We start from the raw sequence: 22,952 nt of genomic DNA on the forward strand, positions 1-22,952 counted from the left end.
AGGCTGTCTCTCTCTCTCGGCGAGTGTTTGTGTGTTTGTGTGTGCGTGCATGTGTGCGCGTGTGTGTGTGAGTGTATGTGTGCGTGTGTGTGCATGCATGTGTGTGTGAGTGTGTGTGTGCGCGTGTGTATGTGTGTGTATGTGTGTGTGCATGTGTGTGTGCGTGTGTGTGCGCATGTGTGCGTGAGTGTGTGAGTGCGCATGTGTGCGTGAGTGTGTGTGTGCACGTGTGTGTGAGTGTGCGTGAGTGTGTGTGCGTGAGTGTGTGAGTGTGTGTGCGCACGTGTGTGTGTGAGTGTGTGCGTGTGTGAGTGTGTGTGTGCGCTTGCGGGTGTGTGTGTGTGCGTGTGTGTGTGTGTGTGTGTGCGTGTGTGTGTGCGTGTGTGAGTGTGTGCGCGTGCGGGTGTGTGTACGTACGTTCTTAGAGGGCTTGCGCAGGACGTCTCCCACCCCCCCCCCGTTGCGCAGGCCGTGGTTCAACACCGTGACGATACACATGAGCAGAGTGTCACACGCTCGCTCCGAGTCGGGCTTCTCTGCAGGGACACACAACACAACACTCAGATACTGGTACGGACGGACACACACACACACACACACACTCGCCCACATGTACACACACAGCAAAATTTTTTGGAACTCACACCAAAAAAGTTCAAAAAAAGTTATAGCAAACTGAATATTCAGTGGTCAGCTCAGAGTGATTCTCTCACGGTCACCTTCTTTTCCTGCTCCTTCCTCCACACTGCAGCCAACTCCATCTCCACTGCAGGAGGACATGAAGTCCTTGGAAGCTTCTGATTGGCCAGGATCTGCACACAGGAAGCAGTTACACGTCACAGATAACAGTCGCGCACACACTCTCATTGTTTCATCAACATCCCTCACAACAATATATTAGGGCTGGCTGGCGTTTCCCAGACGCATCGTAGCGCTATGATGAACGCCGTAGCTTACGATGAACGCCGTAGCTTACAATGAACGTAGCGCTACGATGCCTCTGGGAAACGCAGCCCAGGTTGGTACCTGCTGCTATTTGCAGAAGGGGGTCAACTTCCATGATGAAGTCGTTCTTGAGGAAGAGGAAGCCCACGATGGAGAAGAGGTAGACGAGGATGAGCGCCAGCACGGCCGTCAGCAGGATGGAGCGCCCGTTACGCGTCACGCTCTTGATCACGTTGAACAGAGTTTCCTCCCGGTAGATCAAGTCAAACAGCTTCACACACACAAATCAGAGCATAGTAGCATGTTAGAGATGGCGTGTGTGTGTGTGTTTGTGTGTGTGTGTATATGTGTGTGTGTGTGTGTGTGTGTGTGTGTGTATGTGTGTGTGTGTGTGTGTGTGTGTGTGTGTGTGTATGTGTGTGTGTGTGTGTGTACCAGGAAGCTGTAGAAGAGCTCGTGGACACACAGGCCCAGGGTGCTGGTCAGGACGTAGGCCAGGTGGTACAGGAACTCCACGTCCATCACCATGGCGCGGTATCCCATAATAAATGTACCGTTGTTGCCAACAAAGCTCACCACAAACACTATCTTATTGATCAGCTGTGGATACAAACACAGACACACAATACATGATTTCAGTAGGTAATAGGTGATATTAAGGTCTAATTGTACTAGGAACTACTGTAGGAGGTATAAGTGAGTCTGTGATGCTGTGTTGGCAGCCTCCTGAGTGAGCCTCACGTTGAGCGTGCCCAGCAGGATGAGGGTGGGGCCGATGCCCAGGTAGTAGATGGAGCGGAGGATGAGGGCGACAGAGAGGGGCCGCACGCTGCGCTGGGAGAACATCCCCACCACAGCCAGACCCGTGAATCCCCAGAAGAGCATCGACAGCATGGAGTCATCTATGGCACCTGAAGGGGGAGACGGGACACGGACACGGGTTCATCACTCTGACATCACATGCTCAGTATGTTTTCTGAACTCATTTGTCATCCCCCACAATGAACTCAGAGGGGGGGGGGGGCTATTAAAACAGGTTCTGTCTGTTTGTTTGTTTGTTCGTCACACAAGATGACCAGAGCCCACCACTGGGGGTGCTAGCCACAGTAAATGTTTCCCATTGCCAACACATTTAGCTTTGTACATAAAATTGAGTCTCAGTAAAAGTATAGTTTATTCTACTCACAGGTCCTTCTAGTTTTCAAATCCACAGAGTTTAGAGCTTGAGAAGCTGCCTCATTTATCTGCTCCTCGTTTATCTGCTCCTCATTTATCTGCTCCTTCTTTATTTGCTTGTTTATCTGCTCCTCGTTTATCTGCTCCTTGTTTATCTGCCCCTTGTTTATCTGCCCCTTGTTTATCTGCTCCTTGTTTATCTGCTAGTTTATCTGCTCCTTTTTTATCTGCTCCTCGTTTATCTGCTCCTCATTTATCTGCCCCTTGTTTATCTGCTCCTTGTTTATCTGCTCCTCGTTTATCTGCTCCTCGTTTATCTGCCCCTTGTTTATCTGCTCCTTGTTTATCTGCCCCTTGTTTATCTGCTTGTTTATCTGCCCCTTGTTTATCTGCCCCTTGTTTATCTGCCCCTTGTTTATCTGCTCCTCGTTTATCTGCTCCTTGTTTATCTGCTCCTTGTTTATCTGCTCCTCGTTTATCTGCCCCTTGTTTATCTGCCCCTTGTTTATCTACTCCTCGGTTATCTGCTCTTTGTTTATCTGCCCCTTGTTTATCTGCTTGTTTATCTGCCCCTTGTTTATCTGCCCCTTGTTTATCTGCTCCTTGTTTATCTGCTCCTCGTTTATCTGCTCTTTGTTTATCTGCTCCTCGTTTATCTGCTCCTTGTTTATCTGCTTGTTTATCTGCTTGTTTATCTGCCCCTTGTTTATCTGCTCTTCGTTTATCTGCTCCTCGTTTATCTGCACCTCGTTTATCTGCTCCTCGTTTATCTGCTCATCGTTTATCTGCTCCTCGTTTATCTGCTCCTCGTTTATCTGCTCCTTGTTTATCTGCTCCTTGTTTATCTGCTTGTTTATCTGCTCCTTGTTTATCTGCTTGTTTATCTGCTCCTTGTTTATCTGCTTGTTTATCTGCTTGTTTATCTGCTCCTTGTTTATCTGCTCCTTGTTTATCTGCTCCTCGTTTATCTGCCCCTCGTTTATCTGCCCCTCGTTTATCTGCTCCTCGGTTATCTGCTCCTTGTTTATCTGCTCCTTGTTTATCTGCCCCTTGTTTATCTGCCCCTTGTTTATCTGCCCCTTGTTTATCTGCTCCTCGTTTATCTGCTCCTCGTTTATCTGCTCCTTGTTTATCTGCTTGTTTATCTGCTCCTCGTTTATCTGCTCCTTGTTTATCTGCTCCTTGTTTATCTGCTTGTTTATCTGCTCCTCGTTTATCTGCTCCTTGTTTATCTGCTCCTTGTTTATCTGCTTGTTTATCTGCTCCTCCTTTATCTGTTCCTTGTTTATCTGCCCCTTGTTTATCTGCTCCTTGTTTATCTGCTAGTTTATCTGCTCCTTTTTTATCTGCTCCTCGTTTATCTGCTCCTCATTTATCTGCCCCTTGTTTATCTGCTCCTTGTTTATCTGCTCCTCGTTTATCTGCTCCTCGTTTATCTGCTCCTTGTTTATCTGCTCCTTGTTTATCTGCCCCTTGTTTATCTGCCCCTTGTTTATCTGCTTGTTTATCTGCCCCTTGTTTATCTGCTACTCGTTTATCTGCCCCTTGTTTATCTGCCCCTTGTTTATCTGCTCCTCGATTATCTGCTCCTTGTTTATCTGCTCCTTGTTTATTTGCTCCTCGTTTATCTGCCCCTCGTTTGTCTGCCCCTTGTTTATCTAGTCCTCGGTTATCTGATCCTTGTTTATCTGCCCCCTGTTTATCTGCTTGTTTGTCTGCCCCTTGTTTATCTGCTCCTTGTTTATCTACTCCTCTGTTATCTGCTCCTTGTTTATCTGCCCCCTGTTTATCTGCTTGTTTATCTGCTTGTTTATCTGCCCCTTGTTTATCTGCTCCTCGTTTATCTGCTCCTCGTTTATCTGCTCCTCGTTTATCTGCTCCTCGTTTATCTGCTCCTCGTTTATCTGCTCCTTGTTTATCTGCTCCTCGTTTATCTGCTCCTCGTTTATCTACTCCTCGTTTATCTGCTCCTTGTTTATCTGCTCCTCGTTTATCTGCTCCTCGTTTATCTGCTCCTTGTTTATCAGCTCCTCGTTTATCTGCTCCTCGTTTATCTGCTCCTCGTTTATCTGCCCCTTGTTTATCTGCCCCTTGTTTATCTGCTCCTCGGTTATCTGCTCCTTGTTTATCTGCCCCTTGTTTATCTGCTTGTTTATCTGCCCCTCGTTTATCTGCTCCTCGTTTATCTGCTCCTCGTTTATCTGCTCCTCGTTTATCTGCTCCTCGTTTATCTGCTTGTTTATCTGCTTGTTTATCTGCTCCTCGTTTATCTGCTCCTCGTTTATCTGCTCCTTGTTTATCTGCTCCTCGTTTATCTGCTCCTCGTTTATCTGCTCCTTGTTTATCTGCTCCTCGTTTATCTGCTCCTCGTTTATCTGCTCCTTGTTTATCAGCTCCTAGTTTATCTGCTCCTCGTTTATCTGCTCCTCGTTTATCTGCCCCTTGTTTATCTGCCCCTTGTTTATCTGCCCCTTGTTTATCTGCCCCTTGTTTATCTGCTCCTCGTTTATCTGCTCCTCGTTTATCTGCTCCTTGTTTATCTGCTTGTTTATCTGCTCCTCGTTTATCTGCTCCTTGTTTATCTGCTCCTTGTTTATCTGCTTGTTTATCTGCTCCTCGTTTATCTGCTCCTTGTTTATCTGCTCCTTGTTTATCTGCTTGTTTATCTGCTCCTCCTTTATCTGTTCCTTGTTTATCTGCTCCTTGTTTATCTGCTAGTTTATCTGCTCCTTTTTTATCTGCTCCTCGTTTATCTGCTCCTCATTTATCTGCCCCTTGTTTATCTGCTCCTTGTTTATCTGCTCCTCGTTTATCTGCTCCTCGTTTATCTGCTCCTTGTTTATCTGCTCCTTGTTTATCTGCCCCTTGTTTATCTGCCCCTTGTTTATCTGCTTGTTTATCTGCCCCTTCTTTATCTGCTCCTCGTTTATCTGCCCCTTGTTTATCTGCCCCTTGTTTATCTGCTCCTCGATTATCTGCTCCTTGTTTATCTGCTCCTTGTTTATCTGCTCCTCGTTTATCTGCCCCTCGTTTGTCTGCCCCTTGTTTATCTAGTCCTCGGTTATCTGATCCTTGTTTATCTGCCCCCTGTTTATCTGCTTGTTTGTCTGCCCCTTGTTTATCTGCTCCTTGTTTATCTACTCCTCGTTTATCTGCTCCTCGTTTATCTGCTCCTCGTTTATCTGCTCCTCGTTTATCTGCTTGTTTATCTGCCACTTGTTTATCTGCCCCTTGTTTATCTGCTCCTCGTTTATCTGCTCCTTGTTTATCTGCTCCTCGTTTATCTGCTCCTTGTTTATCTGCTTCTCGTTTATCTGCTCCTCGTTTATCTGCTCCTCGTTTATCTGCTCCTCGTTTATCTGCTCCTCGTTTATCTGCCCCTCGTTTATCTGCCCCTTGTTTATCTGCTTGTTTATCTGCTTGTTTATCTGCCCCTTGTTTATCTGCCCCTTGTTTATCTGCTCCTCGTTTATCTGCTCCTCGTTTATCTGCTCCTCGTTTATCTGCTCCTCGTTTATCTGCTCCTCGTTTATCTGCTTCTCGTTTATCTGCTCGTTTATCTGCTCCTCGTTTATCTGCTCCTCGTTTATCTGCTCCTCGTTTATCTGCTCCTCGTTTATCTGCTCCTCGTTTATCTGCCCCTCGTTTATCTGCTCCTTGTTTATCTGCTCCTTGTTTATCTGCTTGTTTATCTGCTTGTTTATCTACCCCTTGTTTATCTGCTCCTCGTTTATCTGCTCCTTGTTTATCTGCTCCTCATTTATCTGCTCCTCGTTTATCTGCTCCTTGTTTATCTGCTCCTCGTTTATCTGCTCCTCGTTTATCTGCTCCTTGTTTATCAGCTCCTCGTTTATCTGCTCCTCGTTTATCTGCTCCTCGTTTATCTGCCCCTTGTTTATCTGCCCCTTGTTTATCTGCTCCTCGGTTATCTGCTCCTTGTTTATCTGCCCCTTGTTTATCTGCTTGTTTATCTGCCCCTTGTTTATCTGCTCCTCGTTTATCTGCTCCTCGTTTATCTGCTCCTTGTTTATCTGCCCCTTGTTTATCTGCCCCTTGTTTATCTGCTCCTCGTTTATCTGCTCCTCGTTTATCTGCTCCTCGTTTATCTGCCCCTCGTTTATCTGCCCCTTGTTTATCTGCTCCTCGGTTATCTGCTTCTTGTTTATCTGCTCCTTGTTTATCTGCTTGTTTATCTGCCCCTTGTTTATCTGCTCCTCGTTTATCTGCTCCTCGTTTATCTGCTCCTCGTTTATCTGCTCCTCGTTTATCTGCCCCTTGTTTATCTGCTCCTCGGTTATCTGCTCCTTGTTTATCTGCCCCTTGTTTATCTGCCCCTTGTTTATCTGCCCCTTGTTTATCTGCTCCTCGTTTATCTGCTCCTCGTTTATCTGCTCCTCGTTTATCTGCTCCTCGTTTATCTGCCCCTTGTTTATCTGCTCCTCGGTTATCTGCTCCTTGTTTATCTGCCCCTTGTTTATCTGCCCCTTGTTTATCTGCCCCTTGTTTATCTGCTCCTAGTTTATCTGCTCCTCGTTTATCTGCTCCTTGTTTATCTGCTTGTTTATCTGCTCCTCGTTTATCTGCTCCTTGTTTATCTGCTCCTTGTTTATCTGCTCCTTGTTTATCTGCTCCTTGTTTATCTGCTTGTTTATCTGCTCCTCCTTTATCTGTTCCTTGTTTATCTGCCCCTTGTTTATCTGCTCCTTGTTTATCTGCTAGTTTATCTGCTCCTTTTTTATCTGCTCCTCGTTTATCTGCTCCTCATTTATCTGCCCCTTGTTTATCTGCTCCTTGTTTATCTGCTCCTCGTTTATCTGCTCCTCGTTTATCTGCTCCTTGTTTATCTGCTCCTTGTTTATCTGCCCCTTGTTTATCTGCCCCTTGTTTATCTGCTTGTTTATCTGCTTGTTTATCTGCCCCTTGTTTATCTGCCCCTTGTTTATCTGCTCCTCGATTATCTGCTCCTTGTTTATCTGCTCCTCGTTTATCTGCCCCTCGTTTGTCTGCCCCTTGTTTATCTACTCCTCTGTTATCTGCTCCTTGTTTATCTGCCCCCTGTTTATCTGCTTGTTTATCTGCTTGTTTATCTGCCCCTTGTTTATCTGCTCCTCGTTTATCTGCTCCTCGTTTATCTGCTCCTCGTTTATCTGCTCCTCGTTTATCTGCTCCTCGTTTATCTGCTCCTTGTTTATCTGCTCCTCGTTTATCTGCTCCTCGTTTATCTACTCCTCGTTTATCTGCTCCTTGTTTATCTGCTCCTCGTTTATCTGCTCCTCGTTTATCTGCTCCTTGTTTATCAGCTCCTCGTTTATCTGCTCCTCGTTTATCTGCTCCTCGTTTATCTGCCCCTTGTTTATCTGCCCCTTGTTTATCTGCTCCTCGGTTATCTGCTCCTTGTTTATCTGCCCCTTGTTTATCTGCTTGTTTATCTGCCCCTCGTTTATCTGCTCCTCGTTTATCTGCTCCTCGTTTATCTGCTCCTCGTTTATCTGCTCCTCGTTTATCTGCTTGTTTATCTGCTTGTTTATCTGCTCCTCGTTTATCTGCTCCTCGTTTATCTGCTCCTTGTTTATCTGCTCCTCGTTTATCTGCTCCTCGTTTATCTGCCCTTTGTTTCTCTGCCCCTTGTTTATCTGCTCCTCGTTTATCTGCTCCTCGTTAATCTGCCCCTCGTTTATCTGCCCCTCGTTTATCTGCTCCTCGGTTATCTGCTCCTTGTTTATCTGCTCCTTGTTTATCTGCTTGTTTATCTGCCCCTTGTTTATCTGCTCCTCGTTTATCTGCTCCTCGTTTATCTGCTCCTCGTTTATCTGCTCCTCGTTTATCTGCTCCTCGTTTATCTGCCCCTTGTTTATCTGCCCCTTGTTTATCTGCTTGTTTATCTGCTTGTTTATCTGCCGCTTGTTTATCTGCTTGTTTATCTGCCCCTTGTTTATCTGGTCCTCGATTATCTGCTCCTCGTTTATCTGCTCCTCGTTTATCTGCTCCTCGTTTATCTGCTCCTTGTTTATCTGCTCCTCATTTATCTGCCCCTCGTTTGTCTGCCCCTTGTTTATCTACTCCTCGGTTATCTGCTCCTTGTTTATCTGCCCCCTGTTTATCTGCTTGTTTATCTGCTTGTTTATCTGCCCCTTGTTTATCTGCTCCTCGTTTATCTGCTCCTCGTTTATCTGCTCCTCGTTTATCTGCTCCTTGTTTATCTGCTCCTCGTTTATCTGCTCCTCGTTTATCTGCTCCTCGTTTATCTGCTCCTCGTTTATCTGCCCCTCGTTTATCTGCCCCTTGTTTATCTGCTCCTCGGTTATCTGCTTCTTGTTTATCTGCTCCTTGTTTATCTGCTTGTTTATCTGCCCCTCGTTTATCTGCTCCTCGTTTATCTGCTCCTCGTTTATCTGCTCCTCGTTTATCTGCTCCTCGTTTATCTGCCCCTTGTTTATCTGCTCCTCGGTTATCTGCTCCTTGTTTATCTGCCCCTTGTTTATCTGCCCCTTGTTTATCTGCCCCTTGTTTATCTGCTCCTCGTTTATCTGCTCCTCGTTTATCTGCTCCTCGTTTATCTGCTCCTCGTTTATCTGCCCCTTGTTTATCTGCTCCTTGGTTATCTGCTCCTTGTTTATCTGCCCCTTGTTTATCTGCCCCTTGTTTATCTGCCCCTTGTTTATCTGCTCCTAGTTTATCTGCTCCTCGTTTATCTGCTCCTTGTTTATCTGCTTGTTTATCTGCTCCTCGTTTATCTGCTCCTTGTTTATCTGCTCCTTGTTTATCTGCTCCTTGTTTATCTGCTCCTTGTTTATCTGCTTGTTTATCTGCTCCTCCTTTATCTGTTCCTTGTTTATCTGCCCCTTGTTTATCTGCTCCTTGTTTATCTGCTAGTTTATCTGCTCCTTTTTTATCTGCTCCTCGTTTATCTGCTCCTCATTTATCTGCCCCTTGTTTATCTGCTCCTTGTTTATCTGCTCCTCGTTTATCTTCTCCTCGTTTATCTGCTCCTTGTTTATCTGCTCCTTGTTTATCTGCCCCTTGTTTATCTGCCCCTTGTTTATCTGCTTGTTTATCTGCTTGTTTATCTGCCCCTTGTTTATCTGCCCCTTGTTTATCTGCTCCTCGATTATCTGCTCCTCGTTTATCTGCTCCTCGTTTATCTGCCCCTCGTTTGTCTGCCCCTTGTTTATCTACTCCTCTGTTATCTGCTCCTTGTTTATCTGCCCCCTGTTTATCTGCTTGTTTATCTGCTTGTTTATCTGCCCCTTGTTTATCTGCTCCTCGTTTATCTGCTCCTCGTTTATCTGCTCCTCGTTTATCTGCTCCTCGTTTATCTGCTCCTCGTTTATCTGCTCCTTGTTTATCTGCTCCTCGTTTATCTGCTCCTCGTTTATCTACTCCTCGTTTATCTGCCCCTTGTTTATCTGCTCCTCGGTTATCTGCTCCTTGTTTATCTGCCCCTTGTTTATCTGCCCCTTGTTTATCTGCTTGTTTATCTGCTCCTCGTTTATCTGCTCCTTGTTTATCTGCTTGTTTATCTGCTCCTCGTTTATCTGCTCCTTGTTTATCTGCTCCTTGTTTATCTGCTTGTTTATCTGCTCCTCGTTTATCTGCTCCTTGTTTATCTGCCCCTTGTTTATCTGCTCCTTGTTTATCTGCTAGTTTATCTGCTCCTTTTTTATCTGCTCCTCGTTTATCTGCTCCTCATTTATCTGCCCCTTGTTTATCTGCTCCTTGTTTATCTGCTCCTCGTTTATCTGCTCCTCGTTTATCTGCTCCTTGTTTATCTGCTCCTTGTTTATCTGCCCCTTGTTTATCTGCTTGTTTATCTGCCCCTTGTTTATCTGGTCCTCGATTATCTGCTCCTTGTTTATCTGCTCCTTGTTTATCTGCTCCTCGTTTATCTGCCCCTCGTTTATCTGCTCCTCGTTTATCTGCCCCTTGTTTATCTGCCCCTTGTTTATCTGCTCCTCGGTTATCTGCTCCTTGTTTATCTGCCCCTTGTTTATCTGCCCCTTGTTTATCTGCTCCTCGTTTATCTGCTCCTCGTTTATCTGCCCCTTGTTTATCTGCCCCTTGTTTATCTGCTCCTCGGTTATCTGCTCCTTGTTTATCTGCCCCTTGTTTATCTGCCCCTTGTTTATCTGCTTGTTTATCTGCTCCTCGTTTATCTGCTCCTTGTTTATCTGCTCCTCGTTTATCTGCTCCTTGTTTATCTGCTCCTTGTTTATCTGCTTGTTTATCTGCTCCTCGTTTATCTGCTCCTTGTTTATCTGCCCCTTGTTTATCTGCTCCTTGTTTATCTGCTAGTTTATCTGCTCCTTTTTTATCTGCTCCTCGTTTATCTGCTCCTCATTTATCTGCCCCTTGTTTATCTGCTCCTTGTTTATCTGCTCCTCGTTTATCTGCTCCTCGTTTATCTGCTCCTTGTTTATCTGCTCCTTGTTTATCTGCCCCTTGTTTATCTGCTTGTTTATCTGCCCCTTGTTTATCTGGTCCTCGATTATCTGCTCCTTGTTTATCTGCTCCTTGTTTATCTGCTCCTCGTTTATCTGCCCCTCGTTTGTCTGCCCCTTGTTTATCTACTCCTCGGTTATCTGCTCCTTGTTTATCTGCCCCCTGTTTATCTGCTTGTTTATCTGCTTGTTTATCTGCCCCTTGTTTATCTGCTTGTTTATCTGTTCCTTGTTTATCTGCCCCTTGTTTATCTGCTCCTTGTTTATCTGCTAGTTTATCTGCTCCTTTTTTATCTGCTCCTCGTTTATCTGCTCCTCATTTATCTGCCCCTTGTTTATCTGCTCCTTGTTTATCTGCTCCTCGTTTATCTGCTCCTTGTTTATCTGCTCCTTGTTTATCTGCTCCTTGTTTATCTGCCCCTTGTTTATCTGCCCCTTGTTTATCTGCTTGTTTATCTGCCGCTTGTTTATCTGCTTGTTTATCTGCCCCTTGTTTATCTGGTCCTCGATTATCTGCTCCTCGTTTATCTGCTCCTCGTTTATCTGCTCCTCGTTTATCTGCTCCTCGTTTATCTGCTCCTTGTTTATCTGCTCCTCATTTATCTGCCCCTCGTTTGTCTGCCCCCTGTTTATCTACTCCTCGGTTATCTGCTCCTTGTTTATCTGCCCCCTGTTTATCTGCTTGTTTATCTGCTTGTTTATCTGCCCCTTGTTTATCTGCTTGTTTATCTGTTCCTTGTTTATCTGCCCCTTGTTTATCTGCTCCTTGTTTATCTGCTAGTTTATCTGCTCCTTTTTTATCTGCTCCTCGTTTATCTGCTCCTCATTTATCTGCCCCTTGTTTATCTGCTCCTTGTTTATCTGCTCCTCGTTTATCTGCTCCTTGTTTATCTGCTCCTTGTTTATCTGCTCCTTGTTTATCTGCCCCTTGTTTATCTGCTTGTTTATCTGCTTGTTTATCTGCCGCTTGTTTATCTGCTTGTTTATCTGCCCCTTGTTTATCTGGTCCTCGATTATCTGCTCCTCGTTTATCTGCTCCTCGTTTATCTGCTCCTCGTTTATCTGCTCCTCGTTTATCTGCTCCTTGTTTATCTGCTCCTCATTTATCTGCCCCTCGTTTGTCTGCCCCTTGTTTATCTACTCCTCGGTTATCTGCTCCTTGTTTATCTGCCCCCTGTTTATCTGCTTGTTTATCTGCTTGTTTATCTGCCCCTTGTTTATCTGCTCCTCGTTTATCTGCTCCTCGTTTATCTGCTCCTCGTTTATCTGCTCCTTGTTTATCTGCTCCTCGTTTATCTGCTCCTCGTTTATCTGCTCCTCGTTTATCTGCTCCTCGTTTATCTGCCCCTCGTTTATCTGCCCCTTGTTTATCTGCTCCTCGGTTATCTGCTTCTTGTTTATCTGCTCCTTGTTTATCTGCTTGTTTATCTGCCCCTTGTTTATCTGCTCCTCGTTTATCTGCTCCTCGTTTATCTGCTCCTCGTTTATCTGCTCCTCGTTTATCTGCCCCTTGTTTATCTGCTCCTCGGTTATCTGCTCCTTGTTTATCTGCCCCTTGTTTATCTGCCCCTTGTTTATCTGCCCCTTGTTTATCTGCTCCTCGTTTATCTGCTCCTCGTTTATCTGCTCCTCGTTTATCTGCTCCTCGTTTATCTGCCCCTTGTTTATCTGCTCCTCGGTTATCTGCTCCTTGTTTATCTGCCCCTTGTTTATCTGCCCCTTGTTTATCTGCCCCTTGTTTATCTGCCCCTTGTTTATCTGCTCCTAGTTTATCTGCTCCTCGTTTATCTGCTCCTTGTTTATCTGCTTGTTTATCTGCTCCTCGTTTATCTGCTCCTTGTTTATCTGCTCCTTGTTTATCTGCTCCTTGTTTATCTGCTCCTTGTTTATCTGCTTGTTTATCTGCTCCTCCTTTATCTGTTCCTTGTTTATCTGCCCCTTGTTTATCTGCTCCTTGTTTATCTGCTAGTTTATCTGCTCCTTTTTTATCTGCTCCTCGTTTATATGCTCCTCATTTATCTGCCCCTTGTTTATCTGCTCCTTGTTTATCTGCTCCTCGTTTATCTGCTCCTCGTTTATCTGCTCCTTGTTTATCTGCTCCTTGTTTATCTGCCCCTTGTTTATCTGCCCCTTGTTTATCTGCTTGTTTATCTGCTTGTTTATCTGCCCCTTGTTTATCTGCCCCTTGTTTATCTGCTCCTCGATTATCTGCTCCTTGTTTATCTGCTCCTCGTTTATCTGCCCCTCGTTTGTCTGCCCCTTGTTTATCTACTCCTCTGTTATCTGCTCCTTGTTTATCTGCCCCCTGTTTATCTGCTTGTTTATCTGCTTGTTTATCTGCCCCTTGTTTATCTGCTCCTCGTTTATCTGCTCCTCGTTTATCTGCTCCTCGTTTATCTGCTCCTCGTTTATCTGCTCCTCGTTTATCTGCTCCTTGTTTATCTGCTCCTCGTTTATCTGCTCCTCGTTTATCTACTCCTCGTTTATCTGCTCCTTGTTTATCTGCTCCTCGTTTATCTGCTCCTCGTTTATCTGCTCCTTGTTTATCAGCTCCTCGTTTATCTGCTCCTCGTTTATCTGCTCCTCGTTTATCTGCCCCTTGTTTATCTGCCCCTTGTTTATCTGCTCCTCGGTTATCTGCTCCTTGTTTATCTGCCCCTTGTTTATCTGCTTGTTTATCTGCCCCTCGTTTATCTGCTCCTCGTTTATCTGCTCCTCGTTTATCTGCTCCTCGTTTATCTGCTCCTCGTTTATCTGCTTGTTTATCTGCTTGTTTATCTGCTCCTCGTTTATCTGCTCCTCGTTTATCTGCTCCTTGTTTATCTGCTCCTCGTTTATCTGCTCCTCGTTTATCTGCCCTTTGTTTATCTGCCCCTTGTTTATCTGCTCCTCGTTTATCTGCTCCTCGTTAATCTGCCCCTCGTTTATCTGCCCCTCGTTTATCTGCTCCTCGGTTATCTGCTCCTTGTTTATCTGCTCCTTGTTTATCTGCTTGTTTATCTGCCCCTTGTTTATCTGCTCCTCGTTTATCTGCTCCTCGTTTATCTGCTCCTCGTTTATCTGCTCCTCGTTTATCTGCCCCTTGTTTATCTGCCCCTTGTTTATCTGCTTGTTTATCTGCTTGTTTATCTGCCGCTTGTTTATCTGCTTGTTTATCTGCCCCTTGTTTATCTGGTCCTCGAATATCTGCTCCTCGTTTATCTGCTCCTCGTTTATCTGCTCCTCGTTTATCTGCTCCTCGTTTATCTGCTCCTTGTTTATCTGCTCCTCATTTATCTGCCCCTCGTTTGTCTGCCCCTTGTTTATCTACTCCTCGGTTATCTGCTCCTTGTTTATCTGCCCCCTGTTTATCTGCTTGTTTATCTGCTTGTTTATCTGCCCCTTGTTTATCTGCTCCTCGTTTATCTGCTCCTCGTTTATCTGCTCCTCGTTTATCTGCTCCTTGTTTATCTGCTCCTCGTTTATCTGCTCCTCGTTTATCTGCTCCTCGTTTATCTGCTCCTCGTTTATCTGCCCCTCGTTTATCTGCCCCTTGTTTATCTGCTCCTCGGTTATCTGCTTCTTGTTTATCTGCTCCTTGTTTATCTGCTTGTTTATCTGCCCCTCGTTTATCTGCTCCTCGTTTATCTGCTCCTCGTTTATCTGCTCCTCGTTTATCTGCTCCTCGTTTATCTGCCCCTTGTTTATCTGCTCCTCGGTTATCTGCTCCTTGTTTATCTGCCCCTTGTTTATCTGCCCCTTGTTTATCTGCCCCTTGTTTATCTGCTCCTCGTTTATCTGCTCCTCGTTTATCTGCTCCTCGTTTATCTGCTCCTCGTTTATCTGCCCCTTGTTTATCTGCTCCTCGGTTATCTGCTCCTTGTTTATCTGCCCCTTGTTTATCTGCCCCTTGTTTATCTGCCCCTTGTTTATCTGCTCCTAGTTTATCTGCTCCTCGTTTATCTGCTCCTTGTTTATCTACTTGTTTATCTGCTCCTCGTTTATCTGCTCCTTGTTTATCTGCTCCTTGTTTATCTGCTCCTTGTTTATCTGCTCCTTGTTTATCTGCTCCTTGTTTATCTGCTTGTTTATCTGCTCCTCCTTTATCTGTTCCTTGTTTATCTGCCCCTTGTTTATCTGCTCCTTGTTTATCTGCTAGTTTATCTGCTCCTTTTTTATCTGCTCCTCGTTTATCTGCTCCTCATTTATCTGCCCCTTGTTTATCTGCTCCTTGTTTATCTGCTCCTCGTTTATCTGCTCCTCGTTTATCTGCTCCTTGTTTATCTGCTCCTTGTTTATCTGCCCCTTGTTTATCTGCCCCTTGTTTATCTGCTTGTTTATCTGCTTGTTTATCTGCCCCTTGTTTATCTGCCCCTTGTTTATCTGCTCCTCGATTATCTGCTCCTTGTTTATCTGCTCCTCGTTTATCTGCCCCTCGTTTGTCTGCCCCTTGTTTATCTACTCCTCTGTTATCTGCTCCTTGTTTATCTGCCCCCTGTTTATCTGCTTGTTTATCTGCTTGTTTATCTGCCCCTTGTTTATCTGCTCCTCGTTTATCTGCTCCTCGTTTATCTGCTCCTCGTTTATCTGCTCCTCGTTTATCTGCTCCTTGTTTATCTGCTCCTCGTTTATCTGCTCCTCGTTTATCTACTCCTCGTTTATCTGCTCCTTGTTTATCTGCTCCTCGTTTATCTGCTCCTCGTTTATCTGCTCCTTGTTTATCAGCTCCTCGTTTATCTGCTCCTCGTTTATCTGCTCCTCGTTTATCTGCCCCTTGTTTATCTGCCCCTTGTTTATCTGCTCCTCGGTTATCTGCTCCTTGTTTATCTGCCCCTTGTTTATCTGCTTGTTTATCTGCCCCTCGTTTATCTGCTCCTCGTTTATCTGCTCCTCGTTTATCTGCTCCTCGTTTATCTGCTCCTCGTTTATCTGCTTGTTTATCTGCTTGTTTATCTGCTCCTCGTTTATCTGCTCCTCGTTTATCTGCTCCTTGTTTATCTGCTCCTCGTTTATCTGCTCCTCGTTTATCTGCCCTTTGTTTATCTGCCCCTTGTTTATCTGCTCCTCGTTTATCTGCTCCTCGTTAATCTGCCCCTCGTTTATCTGCCCCTCGTTTATCTGCTCCTCGGTTATCTGCTCCTTGTTTATCTGCTCCTTGTTTATCTGCTTGTTTATCTGCCCCTTGTTTATCTGCTCCTCGTTTATCTGCTCCTCGTTTATCTGCTCCTCGTTTATCTGCTCCTCGTTTATCTGCCCCTTGTTTATCTGCCCCTTGTTTATCTGCTCCTCGGTTATCTGCTCCTTGTTTATCTGCCCCTTGTTTATCTGCCCCTTGTTTATCTGCTCCTCGTTTATCTGCTCCTTGTTTATCTGCTTGTTTATCTGCTCCTCGTTTATCTGCTCCTTGTTTATCTGCTTCTTTTTTATCTGCTCCTTGTTTATCTGCTTGTTTATCTGCTCCTCCTTTATCTGTTCCTTGTTTATCTGCCCCTTGTTTATCTGCTCCTTGTTTATCTGCTAGTTTATCTGCTCCTTTTTTATCTGCTCCTCGTTTATCTGCTCCTCATTTATCTGCCCCTTGTTTATCTGCTCCTTGTTTATCTGCTCCTCGTTTATCTGCTCCTCGTTTATCTGCTCCTTGTTTATCTGCTCCTTGTTTATCTGCCCCTTGTTTATCTGCTTGTTTATCTGCTTGTTTATCTGCCGCTTGTTTATCTGCTTGTTTATCTGCCCCTTGTTTATCTGGTCCTCGATTATCTGCTCCTTGTTTATCTGCTCCTTGTTTATCTGCCCCTCGTTTATCTGCCCCTCGTTTGTCTGCCCCTTGTTTATCTACTCCTCGGTTATCTGCTCCTTGTTTATCTGCCCCCTGTTTATCTGCTTGTTTATCTGCTTGTTTATCTGCCCCTTGTTTATCTGCTCCTCGTTTATCTGCTCCTCGTTTATCTGCTCCTCGTTTATCTGCTCCTTGTTTATCTGCTCCTCGTTTATCTGCTCCTCGTTTATCTGCTCCTCGTTTATCTGCCCCTCGTTTATCTGCCCCTTGTTTATCTGCTCCTCGGTTATCTGCTTCTTGTTTATCTGCTCCTTGTTTATCTGCTTGTTTATCTGCTTGTTTATCTGCCCCTTGTTTATCTGCTCCGCCCCTCGTTTATCTGCTCCTCGGTTATCTGCTCCTTGTTTATCTGCTCCTTGTTTATCTGCCCCTTGTTTATCTGCCCCTTGTTTATCTGCTCCTCGTTTATCTGCTCCTCGTTTATCTGCTCCTTGTTTATCTGCTTATTTATCTGCTCCTCGTTTATCTGCTCCTTGTTTATCTGCTTGTTTATCTGCTCCTCCTTTATCTGTTCCTTGTTTATCTGCCCCTTGTTTATCTGCTCCTTGTTTATCTGCTAGTTTATCTGCTCCTTTTTTATCTGCTCCTCGTTTATCTGCTCCTCATTTATCTGCCCCTTGTTTATCTGCTCCTTGTTTATCTGCTCCTCGTTTATCTGCTCCTCGTTTATCTGCTCCTCGTTTATCTTCTAGTTTATCTGCTCCTTTTTTATCTGCTCCTCGTTTATCTGCTCCTCGTTTATCTGCTCCTTGTTTATCTGCTCCTTGTTTATCTGCTCCTCGTTTATCTGCTCCTCGTTTATCTGCTCCTCGTTTATCTGCTCCTCGTTAATCTGCCCCTCGTTTATCTGCCCCTTGTTTATCTGCTCCTCGGTTATCTGCTCCTTGTTTATCTGCTCCTTGTTTATCTGCTTGTTTATCTGCCCCTTGTTTATCTGCTCCTCGTTTATCTGCTCCTCGTTTATCTGCCCCTTGTTTATCTGCTCCTCGGTTATCTGCTCCTTGTTTATCTGCCCCTTGTTTATCTGCCCCTTGTTTATCTGCTTGTTTATCTGCTCCTCGTTTATCTGCTCCTTGTTTATCTGCTTGTTTATCTGCTCCTCGTTTATCTGCTCCTTGTTTATCTGCTTGTTTATCTGCTCCTCGTTTATCTGCTCCTTGTTTATCTGCTTCTTTTTTATCTGCTCCTCGTTTATCTGCTCCTTGTTTATCTGCTTCTTTTTTATCTGCTCCTTGTTTATCTGCTTGTTTATCTGCTCCTCCTTTATCTGTTCCTTGTTTATCTGCCCCTTGTTTATCTGCTCCTTGTTTATCTGCTCCTCATTTATCTGCCCCTTGTTTATCTGCTCCTTGTTTATCTGCTCCTCGTTTATCTGCTCCTCGTTTATCTGCTCCTTGTTTATCTGCTCCTTGTTTATCTGCCCCTTGTTTATCTGCTTGTTTATCTGCTTGTTTATCTGCCGCTTGTTTATCTGCTTGTTTATCTGCCCCTTGTTTATCTGGTCCTCGATTATCTGCTCCTTGTTTATCTGCTCCTCGTTTATCTGCTCCTCGTTTATCTGCTCCTCGTTTATCTGCTCCTCGTTTATCTGCTCCTTGTTTATCTGCTCCTCGTTTATCTGCTCCTTGTTTATCTGCTCCTTGTTTATCTGCTTGTTTATCTGCTCCTCGTTTATCTGCTCCTCGTTTATCTGCTCCTCGTTTATCTGCTCCTCGTTTATCTGCTCCTTGTTTATCTGCTTCTTTTTTATCTGCTCCTTGTTTATCTGCTTGTTTATCTGCTCCTCCTTTATCTGTTCCTTGTTTATCTGCCCCTTGTTTATCTGCTCCTTGTTTATCTGCTAGTTTATCTGCTCCTTTTTTATCTGCTCCTCGTTTATCTGCTCCTCATTTATCTGCCCCTTGTTTATCTGCTCCTTGTTTATCTGCTCCTCGTTTATCTGCTCCTCGTTTATCTGCTCCTTGTTTATCTGCTCCTTGTTTATCTGCCCCTTGTTTATCTGCTTGTTTATCTGCTTGTTTATCTGCCGCTTGTTTATCTGCTTGTTTATCTGCCCCTTGTTTATCTGGTCCTCGATTATCTGCTCCTTGTTTATCTGCTCCTTGTTTATCTGCTCCTCATTTATCTGCCCCTCGTTTGTCTGCCCCTTGTTTATCTACTCCTCGGTTATCTGCTCCTTGTTTATCTGCCCCCTGTTTATCTGCTTGTTTATCTGCTTGTTTATCTGCCCCTTGTTTATCTGCTCCTCGTTTATCTGCTCCTCGTTTATCTGCTCCTTGTTTATCTGCTCCTTGTTTATCTGCTCCTCGTTTATCTGCTCCTCGTTTATCTGCTCCTCGTTTATCTGCCCCTCGTTTATCTGCCCCTTGTTTATCTGCTCCTCGGTTATCTGCTTCTTGTTTATCTGCTCCTTGTTTATCTGCTTGTTTATCTGCTTGTTTATCTGCCCCTTGTTTATCTGCTCCTCGTTTATCTGCTCCTCGTTTATCTGCTCCTCATTTATCTGCTCCTCGTTTATCTGCCCCTTGTTTATCTGCTCCTCGGTTATCTGCTCCTTGTTTATCTGCCCCTTGTTTATCTGCCCCTTGTTTATCTGCCCCTTGTTTATCTGCCCCTTGTTTATCTGCTCCTCGTTTATCTGCTCCTCGTTTATCTGCTCCTTGTTTATCTGCTTGTTTATCTGCTCCTCGTTTATCTGCTCCTTGTTTATCTGCTTATTTATCTGCTCCTCGTTTATCTGCTCCTTGTTTATCTGCTCCTTGTTTATCTGCTCCTTGTTTATCTGCTTGTTTATCTGCTCCTCCTTTATCTGTTCCTTGTTTATCTGCCCCTTGTTTATCTGCTCCTTGTTTATCTGCTAGTTTATCTGCTCCTTTTTTATCTGCTCCTCGTTTATCTGCTCCTCATTTATCTGCCCCTTGTTTATCTGCTCCTTGTTTATCTGCTCCTCGTTTATCTGCTCCTCGTTTATCTGTTCCTTGTTTATCTGCTCCTTGTTTATCTGCCCCTTGTTTATCTGCCCCTTGTTTATCTGCTTGTTTATCTGCTTGTTTATCTGCCCCTTGTTTATCTGCCCCTTGTTTATCTGCTCCTCGATTATCTGCTCCTTGTTTATCTGCTCCTCGTTTATCTGCCCCTCGTTTGTCTGCCCCTTGTTTATCTACTCCTCTGTTATCTGCTCCTTGTTTATCTGCCCCCTGTTTATCTGCTTGTTTATCTGCTTGTTTATCTGCCCCTTGTTTATCTGCTCCTCGTTTATCTGCTCCTCGTTTATCTGCTCCTCGTTTATCTGCTCCTCGTTTATCTGCTCCTTGTTTATCTGCTCCTTGTTTATCTGCTCCTCGTTTATCTGCTCCTCGTTTATCTACTCCTCGTTTATCTGCTCCTTGTTTATCTGCTCCTCGTTTATCTGCTCCTCGTTTATCTGCTCCTTGTTTATCAGCTCCTCGTTTATCTGCTCCTCGTTTATCTGCTCCTCGTTTATCTGCCCCTTGTTTATCTGCCCCTTGTTTATCTGCTCCTCGGTTATCTGCTCCTTGTTTATCTGCCCCTTGTTTATCTGCTTGTTTATCTGCCCCTTGTTTATCTGCTCCTCGTTTATCTGCTCCTCGTTTATCTGCTCCTCGTTTATCTGCTCCTCGTTTATCTGCTTGTTTATCTGCTCCTCGTTTATCTGCTCCTCGTTTATCTGCTCCTTGTTTATCTGCTCCTCGTTTATCTGCCCTTTGTTTATCTGCCCCTTGTTTATCTGCTCCTCGGTTATCTGCTCCTTGTTTATCTGCCCCTTGTTTATCTGCCCCTTGTTTATCTGCCCCTTGTTTATCTGCTCCTCGTTTATCTGCTCCTCGTTTATCTGCTCCTCGTTTATCTGCTCCTTGTTTATCTGCTTGTTTATCTGCTCCTCGTTTATCTGCTCCTTGTTTATCTGCTCCTTGTTTATCTGCTTGTTTATCTGCTCCTCGTTTATCTGCTCCTTGTTTATCTGCTCCTTGTTTATCTGCTCCTCCTTTATCTGTTCCTTGTTTATCTGCCCCTTGTTTATCTGCTCCTTGTTTATCTGCTAGTTTATCTGCTCCTTTTTTATCTGCTCCTCGTTTATCTGCTCCTCGTTTATCTGCTCCTCGTTTATCTGCTTGTTTATCTGCTCCTCGTTTATCTGCTCCTCGTTTATCTGCTCCTTGTTTATCTGCTCCTCGTTTATCTGCCCTTTGTTTATCTGCCCCTTGTTTATCTGCTCCTCGGTTATCTGCTCCTTGTTTATCTGCCCCTTGTTTATCTGCCCCTTGTTTATCTGCCCCTTGTTTATCTGCTCCTCGTTTATCTGCTCCTCGTTTATCTGCTCCTCGTTTATCTGCTCCTTGTTTATCTGCTTGTTTATCTGCTCCTCGTTTATCTGCTCCTTGTTTATCTGCTCCTTGTTTATCTGCTTGTTTATCTGCTCCTCGTTTATCTGCTCCTTGTTTATCTGCTCCTTGTTTATCTGCTCCTCCTTTATCTGTTCCTTGTTTATCTGCCCCTTGTTTATCTGCTCCTTGTTTATCTGCTAGTTTATCTGCTCCTTTTTTATCTGCTCCTCGTTTATCTGCTCCTCATTTATCTGCCCCTTGTTTATCTGCTCCTTGTTTATCTGCTCCTCGTTTATCTGCTCCTCGTTTATCTGCTCCTTGTTTATCTGCTCCTTGTTTATCTGCCCCTTGTTTATCTGCTTGTTTATCTGCCCCTTGTTTATCTGCCCCTTGTTTATCTGCCCCTTGTTTATCTGCCCTTTGTTTATCTGCTCCTCGATTATCTGCTCCTTGTTTATCTGCTCCTCGTTTATCTGCTCCTCGTTTATCTGCCCCTCGTTTATCTGCCCCTTGTTTATCTGCTCCTCGGTTATCTGCTTCTTGTTTATCTGCTCCTTGTTTATCTGCTTGTTTATCTGCTTGTTTATCTGCCCCTTGTTTATCTGCTCCTTGTTTATCTGCTCCTCGTTTATCTGCTTCTCGTTTATCTGCTCCTCGTTTATCTGCTTGTTTATCTGCTTGTTTATCTGCCCCTTGTTTATCTGCTCCTTGTTTATCTGCTCCTTGTTTATCTGCTCCTTGTTTATTTGCTCCTCGTTTATCTGCTCCTCGTTTATCTGCTCCTCGTTTATCTGCTCCTCGTTTATCTGCTCCTCGTTTATCTGCTCCTCGTTTATCTGCTCCTCGTTAATCTGCCCCTCGTTTATCTGCCCCTCGTTTATCTGCTCCTCGGTTATCTGCTCCTTGTTTATCTGCTCCTTGTTTATCTGCTTGTTTATCTGCTTGTTTATCTGCTTGTTTATCTGCCCCTTGTTTATCTGCTCCTCGTTTATCTGATCCTCGTTTATCTGCTCCCTGTTTATCTGATCCTCGTTTATCTGCTCCTCGTTTATCTGCCCCTTGTTTATCTGCCCCTTGTTTATCTGATCCTCGGTTATCTGCTCCTTGTTTATCTGCCCCTTGTTTATCTGCCCCTTGTTTATCTGCCCCTTGTTTATCTGCTTGTTTATCTGCTCCTCGTTTATCTGCTCCTCGTTTATCTGCTCCTTGTTTATCTTCTTGTTTATCTGCTCCTCGTTTCTCTGCTCCTTGTTTATCTGCTCCTTGTTTATCTGCTTGTTTATCTGCTCCTCGTTTATCTGCTCCTAGTTTATCTGCTCCTTGTTTATCTGCTCCTTGTTTATCTGCTTGTTTATCTGCTCCTCCTTTATCTGTTCCTTGTTTATCTGCCCCTTGTTTATCTGGTCCTTGTTTATCTGCTCCTTTTTTATCTGCTCCTCGTTTATCTGCTCCTCATTTATCTGCCCCTTGTTTATCTGCTCCTTGTTTATCTGCTCCTCGTTTATCTGCTCCTCGTTTATCTGCTCCTTGTTTATCTGCTCCTTGTTTATCTGCCCCTTGTTTATCTGCTTGTTTATCTGCCGCTTGTTTATCTGCTTGTTTATCTGCCCCTTGTTTATCTGCCCCTTGTTTATCTGCTCCTCGATTATCTGCTCCTTGTTTATCTGCTCCTTGTTTATCTGCTCCTCGTTTATCTGCCCCTCGTTTGTCTGCCCCTTGTTTATCTACTCCTCGGTTATCTGCTCCTTGTTTATCTGCCCCCTGTTTATCTGCTTGTTTATCTGCTTGTTTATCTGCCCCTTGTTTATCTGCTCCTCGTTTATCTGCTCCTTGTTTATCTGCTCCTCGTTTATCTGCTCCTCGTTTATCTGCTCCTCGTTTATCTGCTCCTCGTTTATCTGCTCCTCGTTTATCTGCTCCTCGTTTATCTGCCCCTCGTTTATCTGCCCCTTGTTTATCTGCTCCTCGGTTATCTGCTCCTTGTTTATCTGCTCCTTGTTTATCTTCTTGTTTATCTGCTTGTTTATCTGCCCCTTGTGTATCTGCTCCTCGTTTATCTGCTCCTCGTTTATCTGCTCCTCGTTTATCTGCTCCTCGTTTATCTGCCCCTTGTTTATCTGCCGCTTGTTTATCTGCTCCTCGGTTATCTGCTCCTTGTTTATCTGCCCCTTGTTTATCTGCCCCTTGTTTATCTGCCCCTTGTTTATCTGCCCCTTGTTTATCTGCTCCTCG

General features: G+C 44.4%; 1 protein-coding gene across 1 annotated transcript in view; it reads right to left on the reverse strand.

Annotated features, from left to right (window-relative positions):
* Positions 1-22,952, reverse strand: part of itpr3 (inositol 1,4,5-trisphosphate receptor, type 3) — a gene marked incomplete at both ends in the record, with an annotated part of 214,717 nt that overhangs the window by 5,393 nt on the left and 186,372 nt on the right. The window contains 5 exons of the mRNA XM_084436422.1: positions 418-536; positions 714-812; positions 1,027-1,216; positions 1,381-1,545; positions 1,687-1,856. Of these exons, the coding sequence (XP_084292548.1) occupies positions 418-536; positions 714-812; positions 1,027-1,216; positions 1,381-1,545; positions 1,687-1,856 (743 nt within the window). The remainder of the gene's footprint in view (positions 1-417; positions 537-713; positions 813-1,026; positions 1,217-1,380; positions 1,546-1,686; positions 1,857-22,952) is intronic.

This window comes from Borostomias antarcticus (genome assembly GCF_949987555.1).
Source record: "Borostomias antarcticus genome assembly, chromosome: 3".
Lineage (NCBI taxonomy): Eukaryota > Metazoa > Chordata > Actinopteri > Stomiiformes > Stomiidae > Borostomias > Borostomias antarcticus.